The sequence below is a fragment of the Cebus imitator genome, unplaced genomic scaffold, assembly GCF_001604975.1.
Source record: "Cebus imitator isolate Cc_AM_T3 unplaced genomic scaffold, Cebus_imitator-1.0 Scaffold21, whole genome shotgun sequence".
NCBI lineage: Eukaryota > Metazoa > Chordata > Mammalia > Primates > Cebidae > Cebus > Cebus imitator.
Window position 1 is genome coordinate 4362024 of NW_016107336.1, and position 27020 is coordinate 4389043.

General features: G+C 41.7%; 1 protein-coding gene across 2 annotated transcripts in view; it reads left to right on the top strand.

The window, feature by feature from the left end:
* The window catches only part of CAP2 (cyclase associated actin cytoskeleton regulatory protein 2), a 142150-nt gene that overhangs the window by 13905 nt on the left and 101225 nt on the right, over positions 1-27020 (top strand). Inside the window, exons 1-3 of one of the 2 annotated variants that reach the window (XM_017521627.2) lie at positions 10109-10122; positions 11967-12088; positions 16970-17070. In XM_017521627.2, the coding sequence (XP_017377116.1) occupies positions 11968-12088; positions 16970-17070 (222 nt within the window). In that variant the 5' untranslated portion in view covers positions 10109-10122; position 11967. Of the gene's footprint in view, positions 1-10108; positions 10123-11966; positions 12089-16969; positions 17071-27020 lie in introns of those variants that run through there. The other variant, XM_017521626.2, reaches the window with a different exon arrangement.

A 27020-nucleotide genomic window follows, 5' to 3' on the forward strand; every position in this document is an offset into this window, starting at 1 on the left:
TTTTTTTTTTTTTTTTTTTTTTTTTTTTTTTTTTTTTTTTTTTTTTTGAGATGGAGTCTTGCTGTGTCACCAGGCTGGAGTGCAGTGGCGCCGTCTCGGCTCACTGCAACCTCCATGTCCCAGGTTCAAGTCATTCTCCTGCCTCACCCTCCCGAGTAGCTGGGACTGTGGGCACACACCACCACAGCCAGCTAATTTTTGTGTTTTTAGTAGAGATGGGGTTTCACTGTGTTGGCCAGGATGGTATCAATCTCTTGACCTCATGATCTGCCTACCTCAGCCTCCCGAAGCGCTGGAATTACAGGTGTGAGCCACTGCGCCCAGCCAGTATTTCCAATTTCAACTTAGAGGAGGAATACTTACATACAAGGCCAATCAGGGGTGGTTCTGAGGATGGTAACACCACAGTGGAGGAGGCAAATGTGATAGTGAGGAAATTGTATGTGTGGTTTTGATGGAGATGTCAGGGAGTAAATACCTCTGGAGATTGCTCTGATTTGTGAGACACTGCAAGATCTCTTAGAGGAGCTGGGATTTGGGGAGTGAAAGCAACAATGCTAGGAAGAACCCAGGAGGCAGCAGAATCAGGGCATAGGAGAGGGATAGAGTAGGATATATTTGGGACTGTCCCTGTGGTGTGTGGGTGTCTCAGGAGCCTGGGGAGTTGTAGCTGGAGAGCTGGGGTGAGATTCTTCTGAAGGGCAAGCTGAAGCATTTTTCTCCTGCAGTGAGATTTGATTAGAGGCCCCAGAGGAGTCAGTTGGCTAACTCAGCATCTCATATGTGTTTTTTCCAGTTTCATGAAAAATTGAGTGTTTACTTATTTATTTATTTATTTATTTATTTTGAGACAGAATTTTGTTCTTGTTGCCCATGCTGGAGTGCAATAGCACGATCTCGGCTCACTACAACCTCGCCTTCTGGGTTCAAGTGATTCTCCTGCCTCAGCCTCTGGAGTAGCAGGGATTACAGGCATGCGCCACTGCGGCTGGCTAATTTTTTTTGTATTTTTAGTAGAAATGGGATTTCACCATGTTAGCCAGGCTGATCTTGAACTCCTAATTGCAAATGATCCGCCCGCCTCAGCCTCCCAGAATGCTGGGATTACAGATGTGAGCCACTGCACCCGGCCAGAGAGTGTTCTTTTTCTTATTTAACTCTCTGGTTTCAGCTATTCTGATTATACTGTCTCAAAAATCAGAAACTCTTGAAACATCTTTGCAATGAAAGGAAAATGGTGCTTTTTGTTTGCTGTTTGGGGAGAAGCTAGCTCCAGAAATGCTCTGTAGGAAAGTAAGCAAAAGATACAAAGGCGGGCACCTTGGCAACGTGAATGTATCTCTTAGTGAAACAGCTCCCTGGCTTGACTAAGCAAGGTTTGCTTTCAGCCCCCTCACACTACAGCAGGGCAGGAAATGTTTTTAATCAGCCTTGGTTTTCTAGCTATGAGCATTGTGCCTAGCAGATAGTGGGAACTGACTCATTAAGTGAATGAAACAAGCATATTCAGTCAGCCAGTTAATAAATGAATGGTTGAATACTGTGGCGGTTTGTTTCTCCTAAACATACCATTACCCAATCAATAATAGCGAATCACAGGGTTACTTCTCCCAGGGCTTGGTAGTTTCCTGGGAAAGAAAAGAAAGTCACTGATATGGTTATGGCAAAGAGAATTTAACAGTCGGTCAGGCGCAGTGGCTCATGGCTGTAATCTCATCATTTTGGGAGGCCCAGGCAGGTGGATCACCTGAGGTCAGGAGTTCGAGACCACCTTGGCCAACATGGAGAAACCCCGTCTCTACCAAAAATGCAAAAATTATCTGGGCCTGGTGGCAGGCACCTGTAATCCCAACTACTTGGAAGGGTGAGGCAGGAGAATCACTTGAACCTGGGAGGCGGAGGTTGCAGTGAGCCAAGATCGTGCCACTGCACTCCAGCCTGGGTGACAGAGTGAGACTGTCTCAAAAAAAAGAGAATTTAACAATCTAGGACAGTCTGATTTGATGGTAGTTTACCAAATATTTTAAATTTTTGTGGACCTATAGAGAAATTAGTCCATTGTAACTTTATTTTTTGCAGGGAGTTCACGTATACACTGGTTGCCCAGCCTCACTATGAGAAAAGATTTGAAAGTCTCCAGTTTTTTGTCACTTAAAGTCTATTTCCTTTTTTTTCTTTATTTCTCAAAAAAAAAAAAAAACCTTAAAAAAACGGGGTACACATGCAGAACATGCAGCTTTGTTCCATAGGTGTACATGTGCCATGGTGGTTTGCTGCACCTATTGACCGGTCCTCTAACTTCCCTCCCTCACCCCTAACCCCGCAACAGGGCCTGGTGTGTGATGTTCCCCTCTCTGTGTCCATGTGTTCTTAATGTTCAGCTCCCACTTATGAGTGAGAACGCGCAGTATTTTGTTTTCTGTCTCTGCGTTAGTTTGCTGAGGATGATGGCTTCTAGCTTCATCCATGTCCCTGCAAAGGACATGATCTCATCCCTTTTTATGACTGCATAGTATTCCATGGTGTATATGTGCCACATTTTCTTTATCCAGTCTATCATGGATGGGCATTTGGGTTGGTTCCATGTCTTTCTATTGTAAATAGTGCTACAATAAACATATGTGTGCATGTGTCTTTATAGTAGAATGATTTATATTCCTTTGGGTAATATCCAGTAATGGATTGCTGGGTAAAATGGTATTCCTGGTTCTAGATCCTTGAGGAATCTCAAGGATTAATTCCACAGTGGTTGAACTAATTTATGTTCCCACCAACTGTATAAAAGTGTTACTGTTTCTCCACATCCTCACCAGCATCTATTGTTTCTTGACTTTCATAATCACCATTCTGACTGGTGTGAGATGGTATCTCATTGTGGTTTTGATTTGCATTTCTCTGGTATCAGTGAGGTTGAGATTTTTTTTTTTTATGTTTCTTGGCAGTGTAAGTGTCTTCTTTTGAGAAAAGTCTATTTTCTATTTAATCTCAGGTTCATGATCTTCAGAAGCCCTTGGATCTGGTCTTCCTTGCAGAATTAGAAGAGAAACTGTCACTACCATTATTTCTGTATGTTTGGCCTAGCGAGGAGAACTTTGAGCTAGGAATCAGGAAACCCGAAAGACCCAGCTCTTTTATTAACATGAAAACGTTATCAGAGTAGCATTATCTCTTACTTGTTTTGTGAACTTGTTGTGAGGAATTTACAAAACCTTTAGACAATGTGGAGTTTTAGCAAAATTTGAAATCCTAAAGAAAAAGGAGCTGTGGAAGAGACCCAAAGGTTTACATTAGAGGGAGCAAGTGTGCTAGTCATGGGAGGAAGCCACTGTGGTTCCAAGTAGGAAAAATGAATCTAGCATCTTCTTTTAAGTGAAAATTTCTCCTGTGAAAATCTGGCTTTCATCCTGATCTGGGATGGTGCCAGTGAGTGGGTAGGCCAGGAAAAGGCAGTGAGTGGTAGCTAATTAATTAGTCAATCAAAAAGTATTTATAGATTCTCTAGGTAGAAGGCACCATGCTGGACTCAGTGGGAGACGCAAAGAAGAGTGAGATCCAGCCTCAGCCCATGAAAAGCTTGTAGCAGGCCTCCTTGGGAGGTGAGGTGTACATGTGCTGACAGGAAAGAAAGCACAATGCAGGTTTTTAATTGGGCAGTGTGTCTCACAGATGCGAAATGTGTAATCCAGGCAAACGGGCTGTTATTCTAGGCTGATCGCCATTTACATTGTGCCACGGAATGTCAATGTTCAAGCATGTATGAAAGCCGCTTTCATAACTGGTACATTGAACTAGTTAAGGGCTTAACAGACCCTTCACCACTGAGCATAAGATGGATTGGGTGGAGAAACTGTGAGGGACGAAGGCCTGCTGCCATTTTCCCAAAATGACCGACCCAAAGAGATTGGGCCTCATCCTTTGCAGAGGACTGTTTAAAAGCAGAGTCATTGTAAAAATGTTGAGAGGGAAGATACGTGATGAAAAAAACAAATTACATACCACAATTTTCATTTTATGGTAACCACACATACACATAGACTTGAGAAAACCTCTTTTAAATATGTTGGAGGAATAAGTACATGGACAGAGGAAAATGACATGTTGGGGACAAAAATAAGGGTCTACTGACCTGAAGCTTTCCGTTGGTCATTTCCATTGACCAGATCTTCTAGACGACTGCTTGATGTTTCAAATAAAACCATTCGCATTGACAGCGAAATGAGATGGAATGACTTAATAACACAGCTAACATGTTTATTACTGACCATGTTTCAGACTTTCTCTACCTTTTTTTTTTTTTTTTTCTTTTTTTTGAGACAGAGGTTACCAAGGCTGAAGTTCAATGGTCAATGGCATGATCTTGGCTCACTGCAACCTCTGCCTCCTGGGTTCAAACGATTCCCCTGCCTCAGCCTCCCAAATAGCTGGGACTACAGGCTGGGACTACAGGCACATGCCACCACACCCAGCTAATTTTTGTATTTTTAGGACATGTGCTGACAGGAAAGAAAGCACAAGTTTTTAATTGGGTAGTACATCTCACAGAGATGGGGTTTCACCAATTGGTCAGGCTGGTCTTGAACTCCTGACCTTGTGATTTGCCCACCTCGCCTCCTAAAGTGCTGGGATTACGGGCATGAGCCACTGCGCCCAGCAGACTTTCTCTACCTTTATACTTCATGGCAACTGTATGCATAAGTAGTAACTGAAGAAAAGCAAAATTAAGCTCTTTTCCCAAAGTCCCCCAGATAATGAGAGCCAGAATACTAATCCAGCTGTATCTGATTCCAAAGCCAGGAACCCTCTAGTTAAAGATGCACAAAAGATCCCAGTTGAAAAAGCACAAAATAATTGAGAGTGTATATAAGGTTTGAAAGTATATGGAACTCTCCTTTTCTGGAAGTTGTTATGTCCTTCATTACTTTACGCATGGTCATTGTAATATGGGCACAATATGACATTGGATATAAAATCAGACAGTGTTAGGGGCTATCTGTATTTTGAGGATGGGTTTTATAAGATGACTAAGTAGCTAACACATTTTTAAGCAAGGGTAGCCATCTTTTCTCCTAGAAAATATTTCCTTTAAAAAAATTTTATTTTTAATTATTATGGATACATAATAGTTGTACATATTTATGGGAGGAAAGTATTTTCTTAATTCTAGAATACCCATTATTCCAAGGCAGTATATGAGAGAATACTATTTAGCTATATTCATACTGAAGTATATGAAGTATTTGTAAATATTGGGAGAAATGTGGTGTGAGAAAAGTTTGAATTGTTTAAACATTTTGAATGCTAACTTATTTAGCATATTTGAACATTTGATTTGTAAATCCATCTGGAGACAAATGATTTGCAAGGCCCATTTTTCTATCTTTTCCACCATCTCTTGAAAATCATTTATAAAAAAAGTATAGATTGACCACAAAGTATATCCTCATGAATGTTCAGAATACTGAGGGCCAAGAGAAGATTCCAAAAACTTCCTCCAGAGAGGAAACACAGGTTATATCCAAAGGATGGAGAATCAGAATGGCTTTGGACTTCTCAACAGAAAACTAGGAAGCTAGAAGACAGTGGAGCAAATTTTCATTTTGCAAAAAGGTAAAATTTGGAGGAAAATTTGCAGCCTGGAATCCTGTACTCAGCTAAACTAGCCATCAAGTATAAGAGCAAAACAAATATATTTTCAGACTTGTGAGGTTTCAAAAAATTGACCTTTCATGTTCCCCCCCGCCTTTTTTTTTTTTTTTTTTGCAAAAGAAGATGCTCTTCCCAATTTAATACAGTAAGAAAGAGGAAGACATTGAATCTAGGAAACAGATGACAGAACATTAAGAAGGAGCGGGGAAATCCTCATAATGAAGATGCCAGCGGATCCCAAATTACAGATGTGCAGCAGGCCGGTGGAGCAATTCTACAGGGTCCAGTAAATCTCCAGAAGAGATATCTCTGAGAAGAAAACATTAATAGAATTCCAGGCGCGTTTGGCCCTTTTGAATAGACACTTACACAACTGGAGGAGGTTCAGAGATGAGTAATTTTTAAGTATATAGAAAATTGAAAAGCTGAAAAGAATGACTTTAGGAAATCAGGTAGAACAATAAGTGGAAAATAATCTTAGTATACCTTCTGGCTCAGATGCAAGTAGTCATAGTTGTGTTAACACTGGCTGTTGAGCACACAAAAATTGTGATATAACACTGCTGGGAGGACAAGACAAAATGCAATATGTATGTAGGCGGTAGTGGGGATCGGGCAAGAAAAAAGTAAACCCTTGTATTTTTGTTGGGAACTCAATGAATAATGCCCCAAACTGAAGAAAACCAAACAAGACACAGAGATGAAAGAAGCACGTTATTTAGAGATAAAGGGTGGGGGTAATTATTAAAGAAACAGCTAAAATAATTGAAACTGTTTGGCACTTATGACACAGAATGGAAGAATGTAGGTAGTAGAACTGTTGATTATTTAAATTCTGTGCATGTCTGGCTTTCATAAAAATAAAAAGTAGGCCGGTTGCCATGGCTCATGCCTATAATCCCAGTACTTTGGGTAACTGAGATTGGAGAATTGCTTGAGCCCGAAAGTTCAAGACCAGCTTGGGCAACATAAGGAGACCCTGTCTCTGCAAAAAATAAATTTAAAAAATCAGCCAGATGTGCTGGCCTGCCCTGTAATCACAGCTACTAGGGAGGATCTTTGGTGGGAGGATTCCTTGAGCCCAGGAAGTGGAGGCTGCAGGGAGCTGTGATTGTACCACTGCACTCCAGCCTGAGAAACAGAGTGAGACCCTGTCTCAAAACAAAAACAACCATGAAAAGTGAGGGGAAAATTCATATTAGGAAAAGAAGAAGACCAAAAAGGAGGATGGGTGCACTTCTCACGTGATGAAACTCAAAAGAGAATACAAAAAAATGGGGCCTGGCGCGGTGGCTCACACCTGTAATCCCAGCACTTTGGGAGGCCAAGGCAGGGGGATCACGGGGTCAAGAGATCCAGACCATCTTAGCCAACAGGGTGAAAACCCGTCTCTACTAAAAATACAAAAATTAGCTGGGCGTGGCAGCACGCACCTGTAGTCCCAGCTACTGGGGAGACTGAGGCAGGAGAATCACTTGAATCTAGGAGGCGGAGGTTGCAGTGAGCTGAGATCATGCCACTGCACTCCAGCCTGGTGACAGAGTGAAACTCTGTCAAAAAAAAAAAAAGAAAAAAAAAAGAACGAGAATACAAAAAAATTTTAAAAAAGGAATTAAGATGAATCTCAAGTATAGTTTTTTAAAACTGATTTTTTTTTCTTGAGACAGGGTCTCATTTTTTCACCCAGGCTGGAGTGCAGTGGCATGATCTCAGCTCACTGCAACCTCCACCTCCTAGATTCAAGTGATCCTCCTGCCTCAGTCCCTTAAGTAGCTGGGACTATAGGCATGTGCCACCACACTCAGCTAATTTTTCAATTTTATATAGAGATGGGTTTCGCCGTGTTGCCCAGGCTGATCTTGAACTCTTGGGCTCCAGCGATCCACCCGCCTGCACCTCCCAAAGTGCTAGGATTATAGGCATGAGCCATTGCACCTGGCCCCTAAAACAGATCATGAAAAGAAGAAAGTTGTGCAGTGTTATATTCCTTCCTCTTTTTTCCCCCTACACACTCACACTCTGTTCAGGTGTTTGTGTGTATCCTCTGACCTTTCCTTGTCGTTGGCTTCTACTTGACAAGATCTGGAGGGTCAAGTCTGAGCTGTGTCATCTAACCCGGTCTCTTCATTCTCCAGCTGTGGATCTGGCTTCTCTTTGTTCCTCACTGGGTTCTTAGAATATCTTCTTTCCTGCCATCTTGCTGTAGCCTCCTACTCTGCTGGCCTCCTGATCCAGACTCCTTGGTCTGCCCCACTGGCCCTGACTCATTCCTTACCCTGACCTTGCTGTCTGTATTTGCTTTGACTACCCTATGCGTTTCCTCAACCTAATTCTTAATTCCTGGCTGCCACCTCCTTGTCAAAACTTGGCTAAATCCACTTTGGAACGCCAAGGCAGATGGGACTGCCTGGGAAGAATGTGGAGAATCTGCAGCTCTGCTCCTTCCTCATTCTTGAGAACCGGGCTAGCAGCTGAGGGCATATGGGGAGAGAGAGAGGGAGAGAGATTTTTTTTTCTTTTCTTTTTTTTTTTTTTTTGAGACAAAGTCTTACTCTGTCGCCCAGGCTGGAGTGCAGTGGCGTAATCTCCGCTCACTGCAACCTCCACCTCCCAGGTTCAAGCAATTCTCTGCTTCAGCGTCCCCAATAGCTGGGATTGTAGGTGCCCGCCACCATGCCTGGCTAATTTTTTTTGTAGTTTTCGTAGAGACGGGGTTTCACCATGTTGACCAGGATGGTCTCGATCTCTTGACCTTGTGATCCACCCACCTCAGCCTCCCAAAGTGCACAGGTGAAAGCCACAGCACCTGACCAGAGAGAGTTTTGAGGGAAGAGTACACGATCATACTGATCATCTTGGGCCCCATCGGTCTCCTTGGGAATGCTAGCATATCTCCTGGTATATAGTCTTTCTTTTATTTATCCTTCAGTTTGTCTTAGAAACTGTTCTGAAAGTTTAAAACCCAGAGGCATCTCTCCAGCTTCCTTGCATGAGCTGTATTTTGACCGCTTTAGAGGCTGTGGCAGGACTCAGTCTTGCTCATGGTGATTTTGCATGGAGTGACGTCTGAGTCGCTTTTTGACTGCATTCCACACCAATCTGTCCAGCCCTGCAGTTTGCGGGCTGACTCCTGTTGTCTTTCAGCATACGGAGCACTATGAGATAGTGTGAGTTTGGGTCTTGTCAGGGAGTCTGATTAAGCTGCAGTCAGAGACAGCAGTCCTAAGTGTGAAATGTAACAGGCCTTCTCAAGATAGCTTCATCTGTGAGCTGCTGGAGGTGGCTGGTGCCGTTCTGTTGGGGGTAGGGGCTTACTAACAAAGCAAACATTTTTTTTTTTTTTCCTATCACAGGCTAGGTCTATGGTGGTAACATTTGGCAGGTTGAGTAACAGGGAACATAGATAACTGTGAACAGATGGGCAACTATTAAAAGATTTGAGGGGCTTTCATCATTTCTCAAATGGCCTTCATCTACCTACAGGATACCCAGTTCCCTTGCAAGAGGATTACATAAAGGATTCAATTACATTTCTCTTTCTTTTTTTTTTTTCTTCAATTGCGATGGAAGCACAAGTTCTGACGTGAAAAGGAAAAGAATAGATGAGAAATTTCTAATTTTGAATCCCCTTAGGATTAGATGCTGATTTCAGCTGTGCAGAGAACACTGCCCCATATTTTACAAGAGTAACTCCTGCCAGTTTCAGGAGAGATGACTTTCCAAAATAGACAGTAAACTCCGCCCTCCATAGCTGATGACCATCTGACATTCAGACAGAATTACAGAGCTATACAAGTTTTGATAAGTATAACCTTGCTTTTAAGAAACGGCAGTGGCACGTCATCACTGTGTTTAAGCTCAAAACTGATAGAATACAAAACACGTAAGAGAATGCATTGCCTGGTCCCCAGCAGAAACATGAAATATGTATTCATCTGAGAGCAATTAAATGTATTTATGCTTGCTTTAGGGCAGCAGTGTCTCTGATTCAGAAGCATGCTGTTCCTCTTTTGCTCAGAATGATGCTTGGACGGTTCTTAAGAGGGAAAAGAACTCCAGGCACTGATTAAGAGGGAGCAAGTTGTCTTCTCTTAGGGAGCAGCAGCCTGATTTTGCCAAAAGCAGTCATAAGTTAATATGGCTGGGGCTATGGTGGCTATAAGCTAGATCTCAGGAGACTGAACAAATTAGATTGGGTTCCATTCCTCAGAGGTTACCTTAATGTAAATTCTAGGACCAATAATCTTAACATAAGTTTGTAATTTTACTGGGAACTCACCCTACGCATATTCATTTATTTGTCTGTTTGCAAGCAGAAAGGATGGATACCCTGCTCACTCTCTTTTTTTTCTAGACAGAGTCTTGCTCTGTCACCCAGGCTGGAATGTAGTGGCAGGATCTCAGCTCACTGCAACCTCCACCTCCTGGGTTCAAGCAATTCTCCTGCCTCAGCCTTCCAAGTAGCTGGGATTACAGGTGCCTGCCATCACACCCAGCTAATTTTTGTATTTTTAGTAGAGACAGGTTTTCACCATGTTGGCGAGGCTGGTCTTGAACTCCTGACCTCGTGATGCACTCACCTCGGCCTTCCAAAGTGCTGGGATTACAGGTGTGAGCCACAGCACCCGGTCACCCTGCCCCATTTTTATCCCCGGCCCTCTAGTCAGCTTCAGTCCCTATTTATCCCAGCCAAGAGTACTGGGTAACTGAAGATTCTCGTCTCTACAAACCACCCCACCTAAGACTAGATTTTGCCTAAACGTAACTACCAGCCTTACAAAAGGAAAATAACCATCCGTCCTATTTTAAATTAAAGTCCTACATTCAGAATAATTATAATTTAAAATAATTCAGCAACAGAAGCACCAAAACAAACCAATCAGTAATAAGTGGAAAACAATTAGCTCTTTGAGGTGATGGCCTCTTTGCCTGCTAAAGGATGCTGAGGTTCATAAACTCAGTTCTCCTGGGCTGGGCTGTTTGGTTTTATGTAACTGAGTAAACAAGGATTATCAGTGGGTTTAGTGTCCCCTGGAAAATTATGCTTTCACAGAAGGAATTATTGGAAATAGTGAAAATATGTTCCCACCATTAGCAGAAGAAGAGCTGGCAATATTAATTTTTCCATATATGTTTTGTGGGCTGTTATAAAGTAAGTGCTGTACCTAGAGTGTGTCATATAACAAGGAACATAACACAGGCACTTGGGAGCAGTATAAAGGGGGTGAATATTTGTGTATTACATATTGGGGTTGTAATAATCACTAATGGAATAGAAAATAAGCTCAATATAATGCTGAATTTTTTGTTCCAAGTTTTAGGTTCTTTTGAATTTTACATATTTTCCTGATATGTGGAAATAGTCTTTAGGTAATTAAAGCTATCCTGTAAAAGATGCATGCACACAGGTTTATAGCAATGCAATTCACAATAGCAAAGATATGGAACCAAAGTGCCCATCAGTCAACGAATAGATACAGAAAATGTGGTATATGTGCACTATGAAATATTAGTCAGCCAAAGAAAGGAACAAAAGAATGTCTTTTACAGCAACTCGGATGGAGCTGGAGGCCATTTTTCTAAGTGAAGTAACTCAGGAATGGAAAACCAAATATCATATGTTCTCACTTATCAGTGGGAGCTAAGCTATGAGGACGCAAAGGCATAAGAATGATATGATGGACTTTGGGGATTCGGGGAATGGTGGGGGGGGTGAGGGATAAAAGGCTATACATTGAGTACAGTAGACACTGCTCAGGTGATGGGTGCACCAAAGTCTCAGAAATCACCACTAAAGAACTTATCCAGGCCGGGTGCAGTGGCTCATGCCTGTAATCCCAATGCTTTGGGGGGCAGAGGCGGGCGGACCACGAGGTCAGGAGATCGAGACCATCCTGGTTAACACAGTAAAACCCCCTCTCTACAAAAATACAAAAAATTAGCCAGGCATGGTGGCATGCTCCTGTAGTCCCAGCTGCCTGGGAGGCTGAGGGAGGAGAATAGCTTGAACCTGGGAGGCGGAGGTTGCAGTGAGCCAAGATTGTGCCACTGCACTCCAGCCTGGGTGACAGAGCGAGACTCTGTCTCAAAAAAAAAAAAAAAAAAGAAAAGAAAAAGAACTTATCCATGTAACCAAAAACCATTTGCACCCACCCCAAAAACTACCGAAATTAAAAAACAACAATAATAAGTAAAATTTCATGGTTAAAAAAATAAAAATAAAGCCACCCCCAGTGATCGTGTTATCCTCGTCGCTGTTGTTGGTTTGCTCATCCTCCGTGATGCTCACGCAGCCTCCATTTGTGCCTGTGCTTTTCTAGAATGGCCGACATGCAGGGACTGGTGGAAAGACTGGAACGAGCTGTCAGCCGCCTGGAGTCTCTGTCTGCCGAGTCCCACAGGCCCCCTGGGGACTGCAGGGAAGTCAACGGTGTCAATGGAGGTAGGGCCACAAATTGTTGTCATTCTGGGTCTTCTGTGGGTCACTTCATTTTGTTTCCATCATTTCATTCTCAAGAAACATTTCTATTAGCCTTCATCTTCCCCACTCCTTCCATTGTATGTGACCGTGACATTAACCAGAGGCAGACAATCCCCGAAACAGAGAAAAGACGAAAATCTTTAAACCCACAATCCACAGAAATTATCAGTAGCTGTGCCTTTTATAGACAGGGTCTCACTCTGTCACCCAGGCTGGAGTGCAGTGGCACAGTCACAGCTCACAGTAGCCTCAGCTCAAGCCATCTCCCCGCCTCGGCCTCCCAGAATCCTGGGATTACAGGTGTGAGCCCCTGTGCCCAGCCCCAGTGCCTCCTACAAGCATATTCCATGTGTCAGATGTCATCATTCTTTCGTTTGGTGTTCATACTGCTGTCCTACACTCAATGACTAAATATATTATCTACGTAATTATCAAAAAAAAAACACAAAAACTAATGTTCTCGATTAGAATGTAAATCGTAAAATGTAGATTTTAATTTTTTTTTCTTTTTTTTTTTTTTTTTGAGATGGAGTCTCGCTCTGTTGCCCAGGCTGGAGTGCAGTGGCACGATCTTGGCTCACTGCAACCTCCGCCTCCTGGGTTCAAGCGATTCTCCTGCCTCAGCCTCCCCGGTAGCTGGGACTACAAGTGCGTGCCACCATGCCCAGCTAATTTTTGTATTTTTAGTAGAGTTGGGGTTTCACCAGGTGGGCCAGGCCGGTCTCAAAATCCTGACCTTGTGATCTGCCCTCCTTGGCCTCCCAAAGTGGGAGTGAGCCACTGCATGCAACCAGATTTTGATTTTAAAGAGAACAAATCATTAAATTTAGGAACTGCAGTTTTGAAGGAAGCTAGTCTTATGTGAAGGCAAATATGACTTTGTTGTAATATAACTAAGTCACAGTGTTTTACCTTTGCCTATTGCTAACCAAATATGCTTTTCAAACTCTGTGCTAATACCATACTTTAAAACATTTTTTAAATTATATGATCAAAAATAAAAAGTTAGCTACTTTCTCAAAAAGGGTACCACATTTGGCAAACTCTCCAAGAAATCTAATATATTTTTTCCAATTTCTTCTTGACTAAGGGACAAATAAAAATTACAAATAATTCACTTAGTAATTTATTTAACAAACAAAAATAAACGACCAACCAATGAAATTTGAGTTTCAGAAAAGAACACTTTTTTTTTTTTTTTGTATAAGCGTGTCCCAAGTACTACATGAGCTATACTGCCTAGTGTGTACTCACAGCAAACATTTATTCATTGCTTATCTGAAATTCAAATGTAGCCAGGCAATCTGTATTTAATGTGGCAACTCTGTTCTTGTCACATGGGCACTTCCTCCTTACCTGACCCATATTGAATCCTGTCAGGCTTTTTCGGGCTGAGAAAAGCCGTGGGGAAGAAGGAACTTCAGAAAAAGCTTTCACCAGGAAAGACCTACATTGGTGCTTCTAGAATTTCAGGCAAGAATTTGGACCTGTGCCTGTATTACATGCCATGGGACAAAAATGACTGTGTGAGCACAAATGTGCTGGCTGGTTTATTTCCCCCCTGAACATAATGAAAATGAAAATGCTTTCAATGAATTGAAAGGGGGTGTTGTTTAAAGGCAGGCCGCCAGGAGCCTGTAAGTTTTTTCCGTACCAACTGAGACACATCTATGATTTCATTTTAAGCCTCTTTTTGTTAACTGTATACAGTTGGTGTATGCGATTCAATAAATCTTATTTGTAAGAAAATAGTTCCATCCTCTCCTCAGTAACTTTTTGGCATCAGATCATTAAAGACATTTCTCCAAATTACTGACCACAAATGTGAAGCCTGTAAGTACACAAAACAAAGTTAAAATCCAACTACCAGGAGATTGTGTAGTATTACTGAGTAAAGAAAAAAAAATTGAATAATTTGAACCTCATTCATTCAAAGAGGTACTAGACCGAAGTTGGTACTTTGTAAAAAAGAATTTTTCTAGAAAAATTAATTGGCCAAGTAGAATTAGAGGGTATATAATTAAATTATTTAAATTGCTTAACTGTTTCAAAAAATATTTTCTCATATAATAAATTATTCCAAACCAGTTATTAAAGCAAAGCTCTTCTAAAACAACTTAGCCTGCAATTTATTATCCTACTTGAAATGAAGTAGGATAATTAGTAAAATGTCTGAATGATATCCATCCTAAAACATTTTACCAATCCTAAAAGACATCATTTCCATTTCTTCTTAATTAGTAAGTTTTGACAATTTTCTATTTTTAACAAATCTGCAGAACAACCTTTACCTTATATGCAAGCATCATTACAATGATGTTATAGCCAAAGTTCATTTATTTTTTTTACTTTGAAAGAAACTTTTAGGCTGGGTGCAGTGGCTCACGACTGTAATCCCAGCACTTTGGGAGGCCGATGTGGGCAGATCTAGAGGTCAGGTGTTCAAGACCAGATTGGCCAACATGGTGAAACCCCGTTTCTACTAAAAAATACAAAAAAAAAAAAAAATTAGCTGGGCATTGTGGCTCATGCCTGTAATCCCAGCTACTTGGGAGGCTGAGGTAGAAGAACTGCTTGAACCGGGACCTGGGATGTGGAGGTTGCAGTGAGCCAAGATCACGCCACTGCACTCCAGCCTGGGCTACAGAGCGAGACTCCATCTCAAAAAAAAAAAAAGAGAGAGAAACTTTTAGAAGGAACATAATCCCTTACAAATACATAATAGGCATAGATCAAAGGACCACTCTGTTATGATACTGGTATTATGATGTGCTTTAGAAGGTGAGTATTTTTTGTTTTTCTCTGATGATAATCAGGTAAGCTCAGCTCAACAGTTGAAGAAATATTTTACCTTTTTACAAGGCGACAAACACTGTGGTAGGTGCAAGAAAATTGAAGGTGAGTTACACACAGTCCTAATCCTCCAGGATCTTTGGTCTCAATGCATTACTATTCAGGGCCCCAGATTCTTTGATTAAGGGATACTCAAAGGATGCAGTTTGGAGAGAAAGACAGGTCTGCCTGCGGGAGTTGTGAACAGAGCTGAATGATGAAAGGAAATTGGAAAATATTCCCTTTTATTATTGTACCTTCTGCTATGTAGAGGACTCTGTCACATTTCTGAAACTTCCTCCCACTTTAAATAGTCAGTAGAGACCCCCCTCGGGCCTCTTCCATAGCAACAAACAGGTTTATCTGTTTCCAAAGGGATCTATAAGGAACCTTTGGGCTTGCATTCTTTTTATGTTTCAGAAGTTGTTACGTACTGTGCTGCAAACTTTAAGATAACTCAGCTTCCACGTCCTGCTCAGAAGTTAGAACACAGCTGCAGAGAGCTGTAAATAACTTGTTTCCATCACCTTTTGGGCCTGTGGAAATGGGTAATTGGGAAAAAGAGAAAAAGACGCTATCCTAATAGTTTTGTGAGCATGGATGATATGTTTGTACAACATGAGAAAAGGAATCTTAGGTTTTGGTTAGAGTTTTCATAGCTGTAGTGCTCAGTTTCTCCGTATTGTATTTCTTAATATTAGGGACATGAAATCAGGGACTTAGATTGTTTTCTGTTAATTAAAAGGCAGGGAAGGAAATGCAGAACACGCCTGTTGGGCAGTTACCACTTGAGCTTTGCCAGCAATGTGGCAGCTGTGAAGCCAGCAGGTATGGGCTCCGCAGTCAGTTTCACTTCCACTGTGGTAGTCCCCCCGGTGCCCTGGGGAGTGAAGAAAGAAGAAAGTGAGTGAAATCAGCTTTCTTTTCATACTTGGCTGGAGTTCATTATTACCTTTTGATTGTCCTGGGTAATCTTGGTAACTGTTCGTGAGGTCATGATAGCACCTGAGCAGGTGGCTGTGGAAGAAGGGCCACTGGCTTTGGATGAATCGACTGGGTTCAGGTTTTGGATCTGCCTTTTGTTTGGGCTATAACTCCAGCCCAGTCACGTGCTATGTTTGCAACACCATTTCCTCATCTATGACATTGTGATAGTGCCACCTAACTCCCTGGGTTAGGAGGGAATGAACTGAAATTACACAGTGTCTTTACTCAGGAGGATGAAAAATAGGAAAACAGTGTTTTTCTGAGCTGTTGAGAAATGTTTAATAAACATTGATCCCAGCACTTTGGGAGGCTAAGGTGGGTCGATCGCTTGAGGCCAGGAGTTTGAAACCAGCCTGGCCAACATGGTGGGACCCCATCTCTACAAAAAACACAAAAATTAGCCAGGTGTGGTGGCCTGCACCCATGGTTTCGCTACTTGGGAGGCTTAGGCTGAAAAATCACTTGAACCCTGAAGGCAGATGTTACGGTGAGCTGAGATCACGCCACTGCACTGATCACAGAGTGAGACCCTGTCTCAAATAAAACCCACAAAAAACAAAAACATTGATTGAATGAAGGAATGACTTAGTGAATGAATTAGTGAGAATGACATTGATGATATTAAACTTCCATATTACCTATGGCAAGACAGTGCTGGGTTTTCTTTCCTGTTTTTTTTTTTTTTTAGACAGAGTCTCGCTCTGTCACTCAGGCTAAGTGCAGTGGCTCGATCTCGGCTCCCTGAGATCACCTCTACCTCCCAAGTTCAAGCAATTTCCCCACCTCAGCCTCCTGAGTCACTGGAATTATAGATGCCCACCACCATGCCTGGCTAATTTTATATTTTTAGTAGAGATGGGGTTTCACCATGCTGTCCAGGCTGCTCTTGAACTCCTAACCTCAGGCGATCTGCCTGCCTCAGCCTCCCAAAGTGCTGGGATTACAGGTGTGAGCCACCATGCCTGGCCAATCCCAGGTTTTCATTCAACTACCAGAGAATAACAAAATGCTTCTTTCCCCAAGGTGTGGCACCCTCCGTGGAAGCCTTTGACAAGCTGATGAACAGTATGGTGGCTGAGTTTTTAAAGAACAGTAGGATACTTGCTGGAGATGTGGAGACCCATGTAAGTACTTTCCTCCCCTGTTCTCAGTGGAGAGTTTAAACTTACCAGCCCAGCCTCTGATGACTCTAACAGCCTGATGAGATCTTTCTTTACTTTTTTTTACTCTGGGTAGGCAGGCAGTGGCTAAATCATTCATCACCATTTATTCATTTAATTATTCCTGCAACGCATATGGATAGAGCATTGTGGCACAGTTCTGGAAGCTGGGAGCATCAGGATGAGCAAGATAGGCCATGTCCTGCTCTCACAGAACTTTCAGTTTAGTCTGGGAAACAGATGATATCTACAAATACATAAACGAATGCAAGTATGTTAAGTTATGACAAAAGAATAAGAAAGCAGGGTCATGTAGAGTGCTGGGAGCAGGGATGTTGCTTGAGATAGGAAGGTGTATCTGAGGTGACACTGAGCAGAGATCTGATGGAGAGAGGGAGTGAGCCGTGGAGCGATGTGGGGAAGAGAGTTCCAGGCAGAGGGAACAGCAAGAGCGAAGGCTCAGAGCAAGCTTGGTGTGATCTCAGCAGGACAGAAGACCTGGGAGAAGACCAGGGAGAGGGGTAACAAGGGCTCAGAGTACAACATGCTCTTCTAGTGACAGTGAGGGACTTGGCGTTCCTTCCCGCTGTGATGGGAAGCCACCTGGGGGGCACTGGGCAGAGGACTCGGGTCAATTTGATTTATGCTTTAAAAAAGTTCCCCTGGCTGAGCTGACTCAGTCCGCAGCCACCTGTCTTCTTTCTGTAAAATAAGGCCTGAGGATATCACCTTACGTCCATTGGGATGGCTGCTAGTTGAAGAACAGAAATTAACAAGGTGAGGATGTGGAGACACTGGAGCCTCTATGCACTGTTAGCGGGAATGTAAAATGGTGCAGCCACTGTGATAAACAGTATGCTGACTTCTCAAAAAAAAAAAAATGGAACTACCATGTGATCCAACAATTTCACTTCTATATATATCCCCCAAATTTGAAAGCAACATCTCCAAGAGACACCCATGTTCATAGCAGCATTATTCACAATAGCCACGAGGTGGAAGCAACCCAAGTGTGCGTTGACAAATACACTAAATGTGGTCTGTACATACAATGGAATATTAGCCTTGAAAAGGAAGGAAATGCTGCTACATGCTGTAGTATGGATGAACCTTGAGAATATTATGCTAAGTGAAATAAGCCAGACACAAAAAGATAAATGCTATGTTATTCCATGTATGTGTAGTACCTAGGGTGGTCAAATTCATGGAGACAAAGCAGAATGGTGTTTGCCAGAGGCAGGAGGGAGGAGAGAATAGGAAATTGTTCAGTGAGTACAGAGTTTCAGTTTTCAAAGATTAAAACCTCCTGAGATTGTACAACGGTGTGAGTATACTTCACAGTACTGAGCTGGACACTAAAAATGGTTAAGATGGTAAATTTTGTGTCATGTATATCTTAATATAATTTTGAACAAAGTACAGCCTGAGGAGAAGCAAAAACACAGAGTTTGATCTTCTCTGGATTAGAAGAGACTTTTAAAGATGCCTAAGCTTGCTTGCCAGTTTTAGACACTTTTCATATTTTAAAAAATATTAGCATCATCTTCAAGCTTAGTCATTGTTTGCATGCATTTAGTGAAAATCTAATGTGATAGCCAAACCAATTAAAAACATAAAAAGAAATTTATCACTGGGTTCTTCTTTTGCTTTGGCCTTTGTTTCTCACTAAGGATTGAATTCCAAATCCACCAACCTATGGTTTTCTCAGCAACGAGACAAGCCTGGCAAAACCATTTTCATTATAGATTCACAGAAAATCTGGTTCTTGAATGAAGTTGTGGTTTGGGGCTTCAAAAAATAGTAGAAAGGGATTCTGTCTTTGCTCCCCTCCCAGTTAGACATAGTATGAAACACCCCACACCATCTCCCAGGGGATCCAGTGACTGGTTATGCCAGTCTCCAAGATTGTAATTAAATAGGTGCTTATCTCATCACATTGCAATGTATTTGTTTGTCACATCTAAGAAAAACAAAGATTCTTCTCCATTTTTGTTGAAGTACCCAGAAGCCTTGGTGTATATGAGTTCTGGAAAGCGTGTGCACTAAGACGCGTCTGCATCAAATGTATCCCGCAGCTCTGTTGTTACTGCTCTAGCCCGTTCTTTCCCCCAGTGTTCGTGTTTACAGGAAACCTCACATGCAGCAAAAGAGTGGCTGAGCCTCTTATATTCTGAGGCATGATAACTCCTGAAAGCTAACATGTACAGAGGAGTATTATCTGCAGTACACTGAAAGAGATGCTTGAGTGATTGACAAACATTTTCTCTCCTGAACACTATCACAGTAATTATTGTATCATTATGGTTACTGTTAATTAATGTCTACATTAGGCTTCTGAGGTACACGGTACATTATAACTCTTTAGGAGTACCTCAAAAATTCTAGATAGAAGCTTTTTACAAGAGAATAATGAGACCTATAAATAAGTATATTTAGCTTTGCATTTTTTTAAAAGATTTAAGATTTACATGAAGATAAATTTACAATTTATCTTCAAATTGCATAGTAAACAGTCCCTTTAAGTTCTTTTTAGAACAAAGTGAGTTATAAAGTGTAACTCCATTAAGTTTTCCATCTCCTCATTCATCAGCCTGTAAACAGGATGACTCAGATGAAGGAATATTCTCAATAGCGAATATGTAATGCTTAAGGAAATTTACGTTCTCACTAGTTTTTAAAAAACAGAGGAAAGGAAAGAAAATAAAAGGGGAAGGAAGAAAGGCAAGCAAGCAAGAGAGAAAGGAAGAAACACTTGTCATCTGAAAGTTTAGACTCCAGCTCTACCACACAAAGAAAAGTGCAGGCAGCTAGCGTCCATCTGCCCATGACTTTAATACTTTGAACATACCGTTTATTTTTTCTCTCACTTATAGAATCATGTGTCATTGGTATTAAGCCTGCAGCTGTTGCCTCTCACATCAGCCAGAAGTGGGGGTTGAACTTTATTCCAAGAACACACCTGTTGCCTAGAATTAAAAAAAAAAAAAAAAAACCCTCACATACCTGATTGTACAGGATGGAAATTTGAGAATGACACAAATGTGCATCATGTTAAATCCCGCGCCTGTGTTTAAAAGCCATTTCACAGATACCGGGAAGGCATGAGGGCAGCCGAGGTATGATTTAACGTCTGCCCCAGTGTGTTGGCTGCTGGTTGGGCTTAATTTACTGAATACTCAATAGTCTATTGACAGAAGAGACCACAAAAAAGGGGAACTAATAGCTACAATTAGGAGTCTCTGCTGAACTGAAGAGCGTAGCAGGTTTAGAAAAGATGAGATCTTGTAAATCCTCCTTGTGTGCAACCTAAACCAAAGGGCTTAAACTACTCTTCAACCCAAAAACACTGACACAGCCTCCACCCCTTTTAAAAAAGAATACATGACTTTATTTATAATTGCATAAATGCATAATTTTATAATAGATGTTGGGTAAATAGAGTTCTCAATATCAAAGAAGCAGATCCTCTAGAAACTGAGCCTATGTAATACCTAACCCTTGGTTGGACATCATTTATCCATAAATGGATTTATGTGATTTTGAGTTTGTCTTTTTTTTTTTTTTTTTTTTTTTTTTTTTTGTTTTTTTTTTTTTTTTTTTTTTTTTTTTTTTCCCGATGGAGTCTTGCTCTGTAATTCAGGCTGGAGTGCAGCGGTGCGATCTCAGCTCACTGCTACCTCCGCCTCCCAGGTTCAAGCAACTCTCCTGTCTCAGCCACCTGAGTAACTGGGATTACAGGCATGCGACACTATGCTTGGCTAATTTTTGTATGTTTAGTAGAGACGGGTTTTCACCATGTTGGCCAGGCTGGTCTTGAACTCCTGACCTTGTGATCCGCCCACCTCCGCCTCCCAAAGTGCTGGGATTACAGGGATGAGTCACTGTGTCTGGCCATTGGGGGTTATTTTTTAACAAAGCTATCCTATTGTTAGGATTCATAGCAGAACTTATCTCAGGTCTGTTTCTAATGGATGAGACAAACGTGAAGCAACTGCCAATTATAGCTCTTCCTAACCCAAGTCTTTTTTGGAGATTTCTAGAATTTACATTTTAAATATTTATAGGAATCTGGAATATTTATTTCCTGTTCTTGATGGAAATGGAATTTAAAAACTCTTATTACTGCATGTTCTCACTAATAAGTGGGAGCTAAACACTGAGAACACATGGACATAGAGAAAGGGATGGTATATAGTGGGACAACCAGAGAGTGAAGCATGGAAGAAAGGTGAGGATCAGAACCTGTTGGGTGCTGCTGGGCACAGTGGCTCACACTTGTAATGCCAGTACTTTGGGAGGTTGAGGTGGGCAGATCACGAGGTCAGGAGATCAAGACCATCGTGGCCAGCATGTGAAACCCTGTCTGTACTAAAAATACAAAAAAAAAAAAAAATTAGCTGGGCGTGGTGGCGCATGCCTGTAGTCCCAGCTACTGTACTCGGGAGGCTGAGGCAGGAGAATACTTGAACCCAGGAGGCGGACATTGCAGTGAGCTGAGGTCACACCACTGTACTACAGCCTGGGCGACAATGCAAGACTCTGTCTCAAAAAAAAAAAAAAAAGAAATCTGTCAGGTGCTGTGCTTATCACATGGGCAATGAAGTAATCTGTACATTAAACCTCCGTGACACAAAATTTACGTACATAACAAACCTGAACGTGTACCCCTGAACCTAAACTGGAAGTTTAAAAAAGGTATCATTAAAAAATTTCTTATTATTTAAAATGAAAGAACCACAATTTTAACAAAAGGGCAATAAAATTCAACTAAATGTAACACACATAAAACATACTATGATCAAATCACCTGCCACACAATGTTCTGTCCTTCAGTTCCCTGACTTCTGTCACGGATGAACATGATCAGAAAGTTATTAGAGTCTCACTTTTGATAAGTAACAATCACTATGCCGGATGTTCCTAGTCTTGACCGTTTATTGAAATCATCTGCAAAATATGTTGCTCATTTTGTGCCATGCTGTTCGTGAGCTCAAAGAGTGGCAGCAGGAGAAGTCTCTCTTCCTGTGCCTCGCACTGGCAGTTTGTATTAATATTTGGATTTCGAGTGGCCCTGCTTTTGACAGCATGACCTTGAGCTAGTCCCTTAATCTGCTCCTTAACGAGGCAGGGTGACATAATTTATCAGGGCCTCTGGCTCTCAATAGCCCATGCCCCTGACTCATCAGTTCTCTCAGCCTGAAAGCATGAGGGAGTTGTTTTGGTTTCCAAATAGTTTGCAATAGGGTGGCCTCATCACCATTACAAAAAGCATCTAGAGCCATGACAAGGTAGATACCATGAGAAACAAGCAGAAGGAACCATGTCGGCAAAAGGATGCACAGAACACTAAAGATGAGGCATCTTTGCATTCTCCTGCGGTCTAGGTGAACATCTGGCTCCTTCATCTAAAAGGACCCATGGGTCTCTATGAGTCTGTTCTTTCTGGTCCTACAAGTTGTCACATCTTTCTTTACGTAAATCTTATCTTTGAAACATATAATAACCTTATCTCTGGAATAAATAATACAAAATATCTGCATGTTTATTTTATGAATGGTATCTGTATTCTTCCAGTTCTTTTGATTCTAGAAGATATTGATGGATCATTTGTACTCATTTAAAAAGTGACCATTTACATTTTTAGCGCCTTCGAATCTGTGTCTGTATAGGATCCCCATCCCGTAAAAACATGTCAGAAGCACCGTTGTGGGGCTGACTCAGCAAACCAGCCCATTCTACGTCGATCTTCTCACCTGCCCACTCTGCCTTCAGCCAAGTTGGTCTTCCCATGAGCTTCCAGTTTCCTGCTCATTGTTTTAATTTGAACATTAATTTTTATTACCACTAGATGTAGAATATCTTGGCAATTGCAAGCCCGAAGGATCTCTATGTCTTTCAGCTTCTTCAAATGGCAGAGATCCAAAAAATGACGTGCGTTAAGAATTCTGCCTCTGGGTTCCATCCAGGCTTTAAAATGGGCTCTTCTTTTTTACTGTCTTAGCCATGAACAATAGCCAGAATTTTTAGAGAAGGAAGCATTTAAAAGTCACCTATTCCAGTTATTCACTCCCTTTCTTGCTTACTTGTTTTCTATTTTTATTTTCTTGCTTTCTCCCTCCCTTCCTTTCTTCTCCCTCTTTTCTTTCTTTTCTTTTCTTTCCTTTTATTTTCATCCTTCTTTCCTTTCATAATTCCTTTCCTCACCTTTTTTTCTTTCTTCCTCCCTTTCTTCCTTCTCCCTTTCTTTCTTTACTTGTATTTTCTTTTTCTTCCTTTCTCCTCCCTCCCTCCTTTCCTTTCTTCTATCCATCCATGTGTCTTTCTGTCTTCTACAGAGAGGGAAACTGCAAATTAGAGAGGCTAGGTGATGTGGGTGGTGTGGTAAAGACCTCGTCAATGCAGTGGCAGACAAGTAGCTTTTTTGGGTTTGGGGTATTTTTTTAAATGGAGTTTGACTCCTTGCCCAGGCTGGAGTGCAATGGCACAATCTCAGATCACTGCAACCTCTGCCTCCCAGGTTCAAGCAATTCTCCTGCCTCAGCCTCCCAAGTAGCTGTGACTACAGTCCTGCACCACCATGCCCAGCTAATTTTTGTGTTTTTAACAGAGATGGGGTTTCATTGTGTTGGCCAGGCTGGTTTCAAATTCCTGACCTCAAGTGATCTCCCGTCAGCCCCAGATGGGACTGTCTAGTTGCAGGAAAACAAGTCCAGGCATCTCACTGATTCTACATCATGGTGAGTTGTATAATTATTTCATTATATATTACAATGTAATAAGAATAGCACCCAGTAAATGTAATGTGCACATTTTCCTTTTTCTTGGACAGCAAATATGCTTTCTGCCAAACTCTTGCCTCAGTGCTTTCCTTTCTGCTTTTTTAGTAATTTAATTTTTTTTTTTTTAAATGGAGTCTCACTCTGTCGCCCAGGCTGGAATGCAATGGTGCCATCTCAGATCACTACAACCTCTGCCTCCCGAGTAGCTGTGACTACAGTCCTGCGCCACCACACCCAGCTAATTTTTGTGTTTTTAACAGAGACAGGGTTTCACTGTGTTGGCCAGGCAGGTCTCGAATTCCTGACCTCAAGTCATCCTCCTGCTTTGTCTGTGGAAAAATTATCTTCCGTGAAATTGGCCCCTGATGCCAAAAAGATTGGGGAGTGCTGGTCTAGGTGGGGGGCCTGGCGCACAGAGCAGGGTGCAGCAGGTTAAGGGATCAGCAGGATGCTGGGTGAAGGGAAGGGCATTGTGCTTTTAAGATCTATTGTAAGTTGCCTTCCGTGGGGAATATGCCCCTTACACTTTCATCAGCAATGGATGAGTGTGTCTGTTTCCCCAAACTCACCTATAGAGGGAGATGTCAGTGGAGTTTTGCTGATCAGATAGGCGACAAATAGTATTTCTGTGTCATTTTCGATTTGTAATTTTCTTATGATGAGTGAGGTCGAGCACCTTTTCATATGTTTAAGGGTCAGTTATATCGCTTTAGCTATGAGTTGTTTATGCATTTCTTTTGTCCATAGATGGAAACAAGGAGGTCATTGGTTTATTATTGATTTCTAGATAACTTTACATAATGGGAATATTAGCCTCTGTCTGTGGTGAGAGATACAAATAATTTTCCCCGTTGTCATTATGGCATTATGACTATGACATTTCTGGCCAGTGCGCTGGCTCACATCTGTAATCCCAGCACTTTGGGGGACTGAGGCAGGTGAATCATGAGGTCAGGCATTCGAGACCAGCCTGACCAACATGGTGAAACCCTGTCTCTACTAAAAATACAAAAAGTAGCTGGCTGTGGTGGTGGGCACCTGTAATCCCATCTACTCGGGAGGCTGAGGCAGGAGAATTGCTTGAACGTAGGAGGTGGAGGTTGCAGTGAGCTGAGATCGCGCCACTGCACTCCAGCCTGGGCCACAGAGCTAGACTTCATCTCAAAAAACAAAAAACAAAAAACAAAAAAAGACCTTGCTTATGTTGTTGTTGATGTTGTTTTTGACGTTTATGTAGTAGAATTTATCATAAACTTATCTTTTTTTCTCTTTTATGGCTTCTAGATTGTAAGTTGTCATTCAAAAGGCTTTTTTCTTCTAATGCTTTCATAGGTTCATTTTTGACACATACATTTGATCCACATTTGACTTTATCTTGGTTAGTGATGTAAGGCATGGATCCAATTTTTTTTTTCCAGGTAGGGTCTTGCAGTTCCCCTCACTATCATCAATCAGTCCATTTCCCCCATGGATTGAAATGCTGCCTTTATCACATGCTAAGCACCTGCATGCCTTCAGGTCTCATTTTGGACTCTCTGTTCATTCCACTGCGCTGTTCGTGTCTCAGTTCCAACTGTTTTAGTCACTGAGGATTTAGAGCAGCTTTACTCAACCTTTTTGGCACCAGGGACCGGTTTCGTGGAAGACAGTTTTTCCATGGACTGGGAAGAGGGATTGCACTTTATTTCTATTATTATTACGTCTCATCATCAGATTGAATCAGTGAGAGCCCTGAGCTTATTTTCCTGCAACTAGATGGCCTCATTTAGGGGTAATGGGAGACAGTGACAGATCATCAGGCATTAGATTCTCATAAGGAGTGCACAGCCACGATCCCTTGTGTGTTCCATTCACAGTGGGGTTCGTGCTCCTATGAGAATCTAATGCCGCTGCTCATCTGACAGGAGGCAGAGCTCAGGCAGTAATGCAAGCGATGGGGTCCAGCTACGAATATAGATGAAATTCCACTCACTCGCTGGCTTGCTCATCGCTCACCTCCTGCTGTGCGCCCCAGTTCCTAACAGGCCATGGACCAGTACCAGTCTGTGTCCTGGAGGCTGGGGACCCCTGATTTAGAGTATGTTTCGTGTGTGATACTGTTAATTCTCCCCGTGGCTCTTCTTATCCAGAGTTCTCCTGGATGTTTTTGCTTATTTGTCTTTTTGTTTAAAATCAGCTTGTCTGTTTCCAGAAGAAAAATGTTGGCGTTTTTATTGGAATCCGGTTAAAATTATAAATGGTATTAAAATGTTCACATGTGTGTGATGTTGAGTCTTCCTATCCAAAACCAGGATATGTCTCTCCATTGATTCAAGTCCACTTTTGTATGCTTCAGGAGTACTATCAAGTTTTTCTGCAGTTTGGCATGATTCTTGAGTTTATTTCGGAGGACAGGGGTTGTTATTTTTAGCAAATGGACTACTTTTGTCTATATATTTTTGAATTGGTTGTTCACATATGTGAAAGCTGCTGATTTCTGTGTGTTAATTTTGTGTCTGGCTACCTTTCTGAAGCTAATTTTTTTTTTTTTCTTTTTGAGACGGAGTCTTGCTCTGTCACCAGGCTGGAGTGCAGTGGTACAATCTCAGCTCACTGCAACCTCCACCTCCTTGGTTCAAGCCATTCTTCTGCCTCAGCCTCCCGAGTAGTTGGGACCATAGGCGCGTGCCACCACGCCCGGCTAATTTTTGTATTTTTAGTAGAGACGGGGTTTCACCATGTTGGCCAGGATGGTCTCGATCTTTTGACCTCATGATCCGCTCACCTCAGCCTCCCAAAGTGCTGGGATTACATGCATGAGCCACCGTGCCCGGCTGAAGCTCACTTTTGTTGTTGTTTGTTGGAGCTTTTCAATTTATTATCCAGCACTTTCTAAGTATATAGTTATTTGCAAATAATTAATTGACCTCTTCCTTTTTATACCTTTTTATGTCTTTTTATTTACTATTACCTTTAAGACATTATTTTTAAAATATTGACAAAGGCTTATCTTTTGGCAGCAATGCCAGCCCCTTAAGTATGATGAAAAACTGTGTGTATGTGTTTGTGTGTGTGTGTGTGTGTGTGTGTGTGTGGTCATTTTAATGTTTAATTCTATATCTCCCATTTTTAAGCAAGAAGATTATTGGTCTTTTT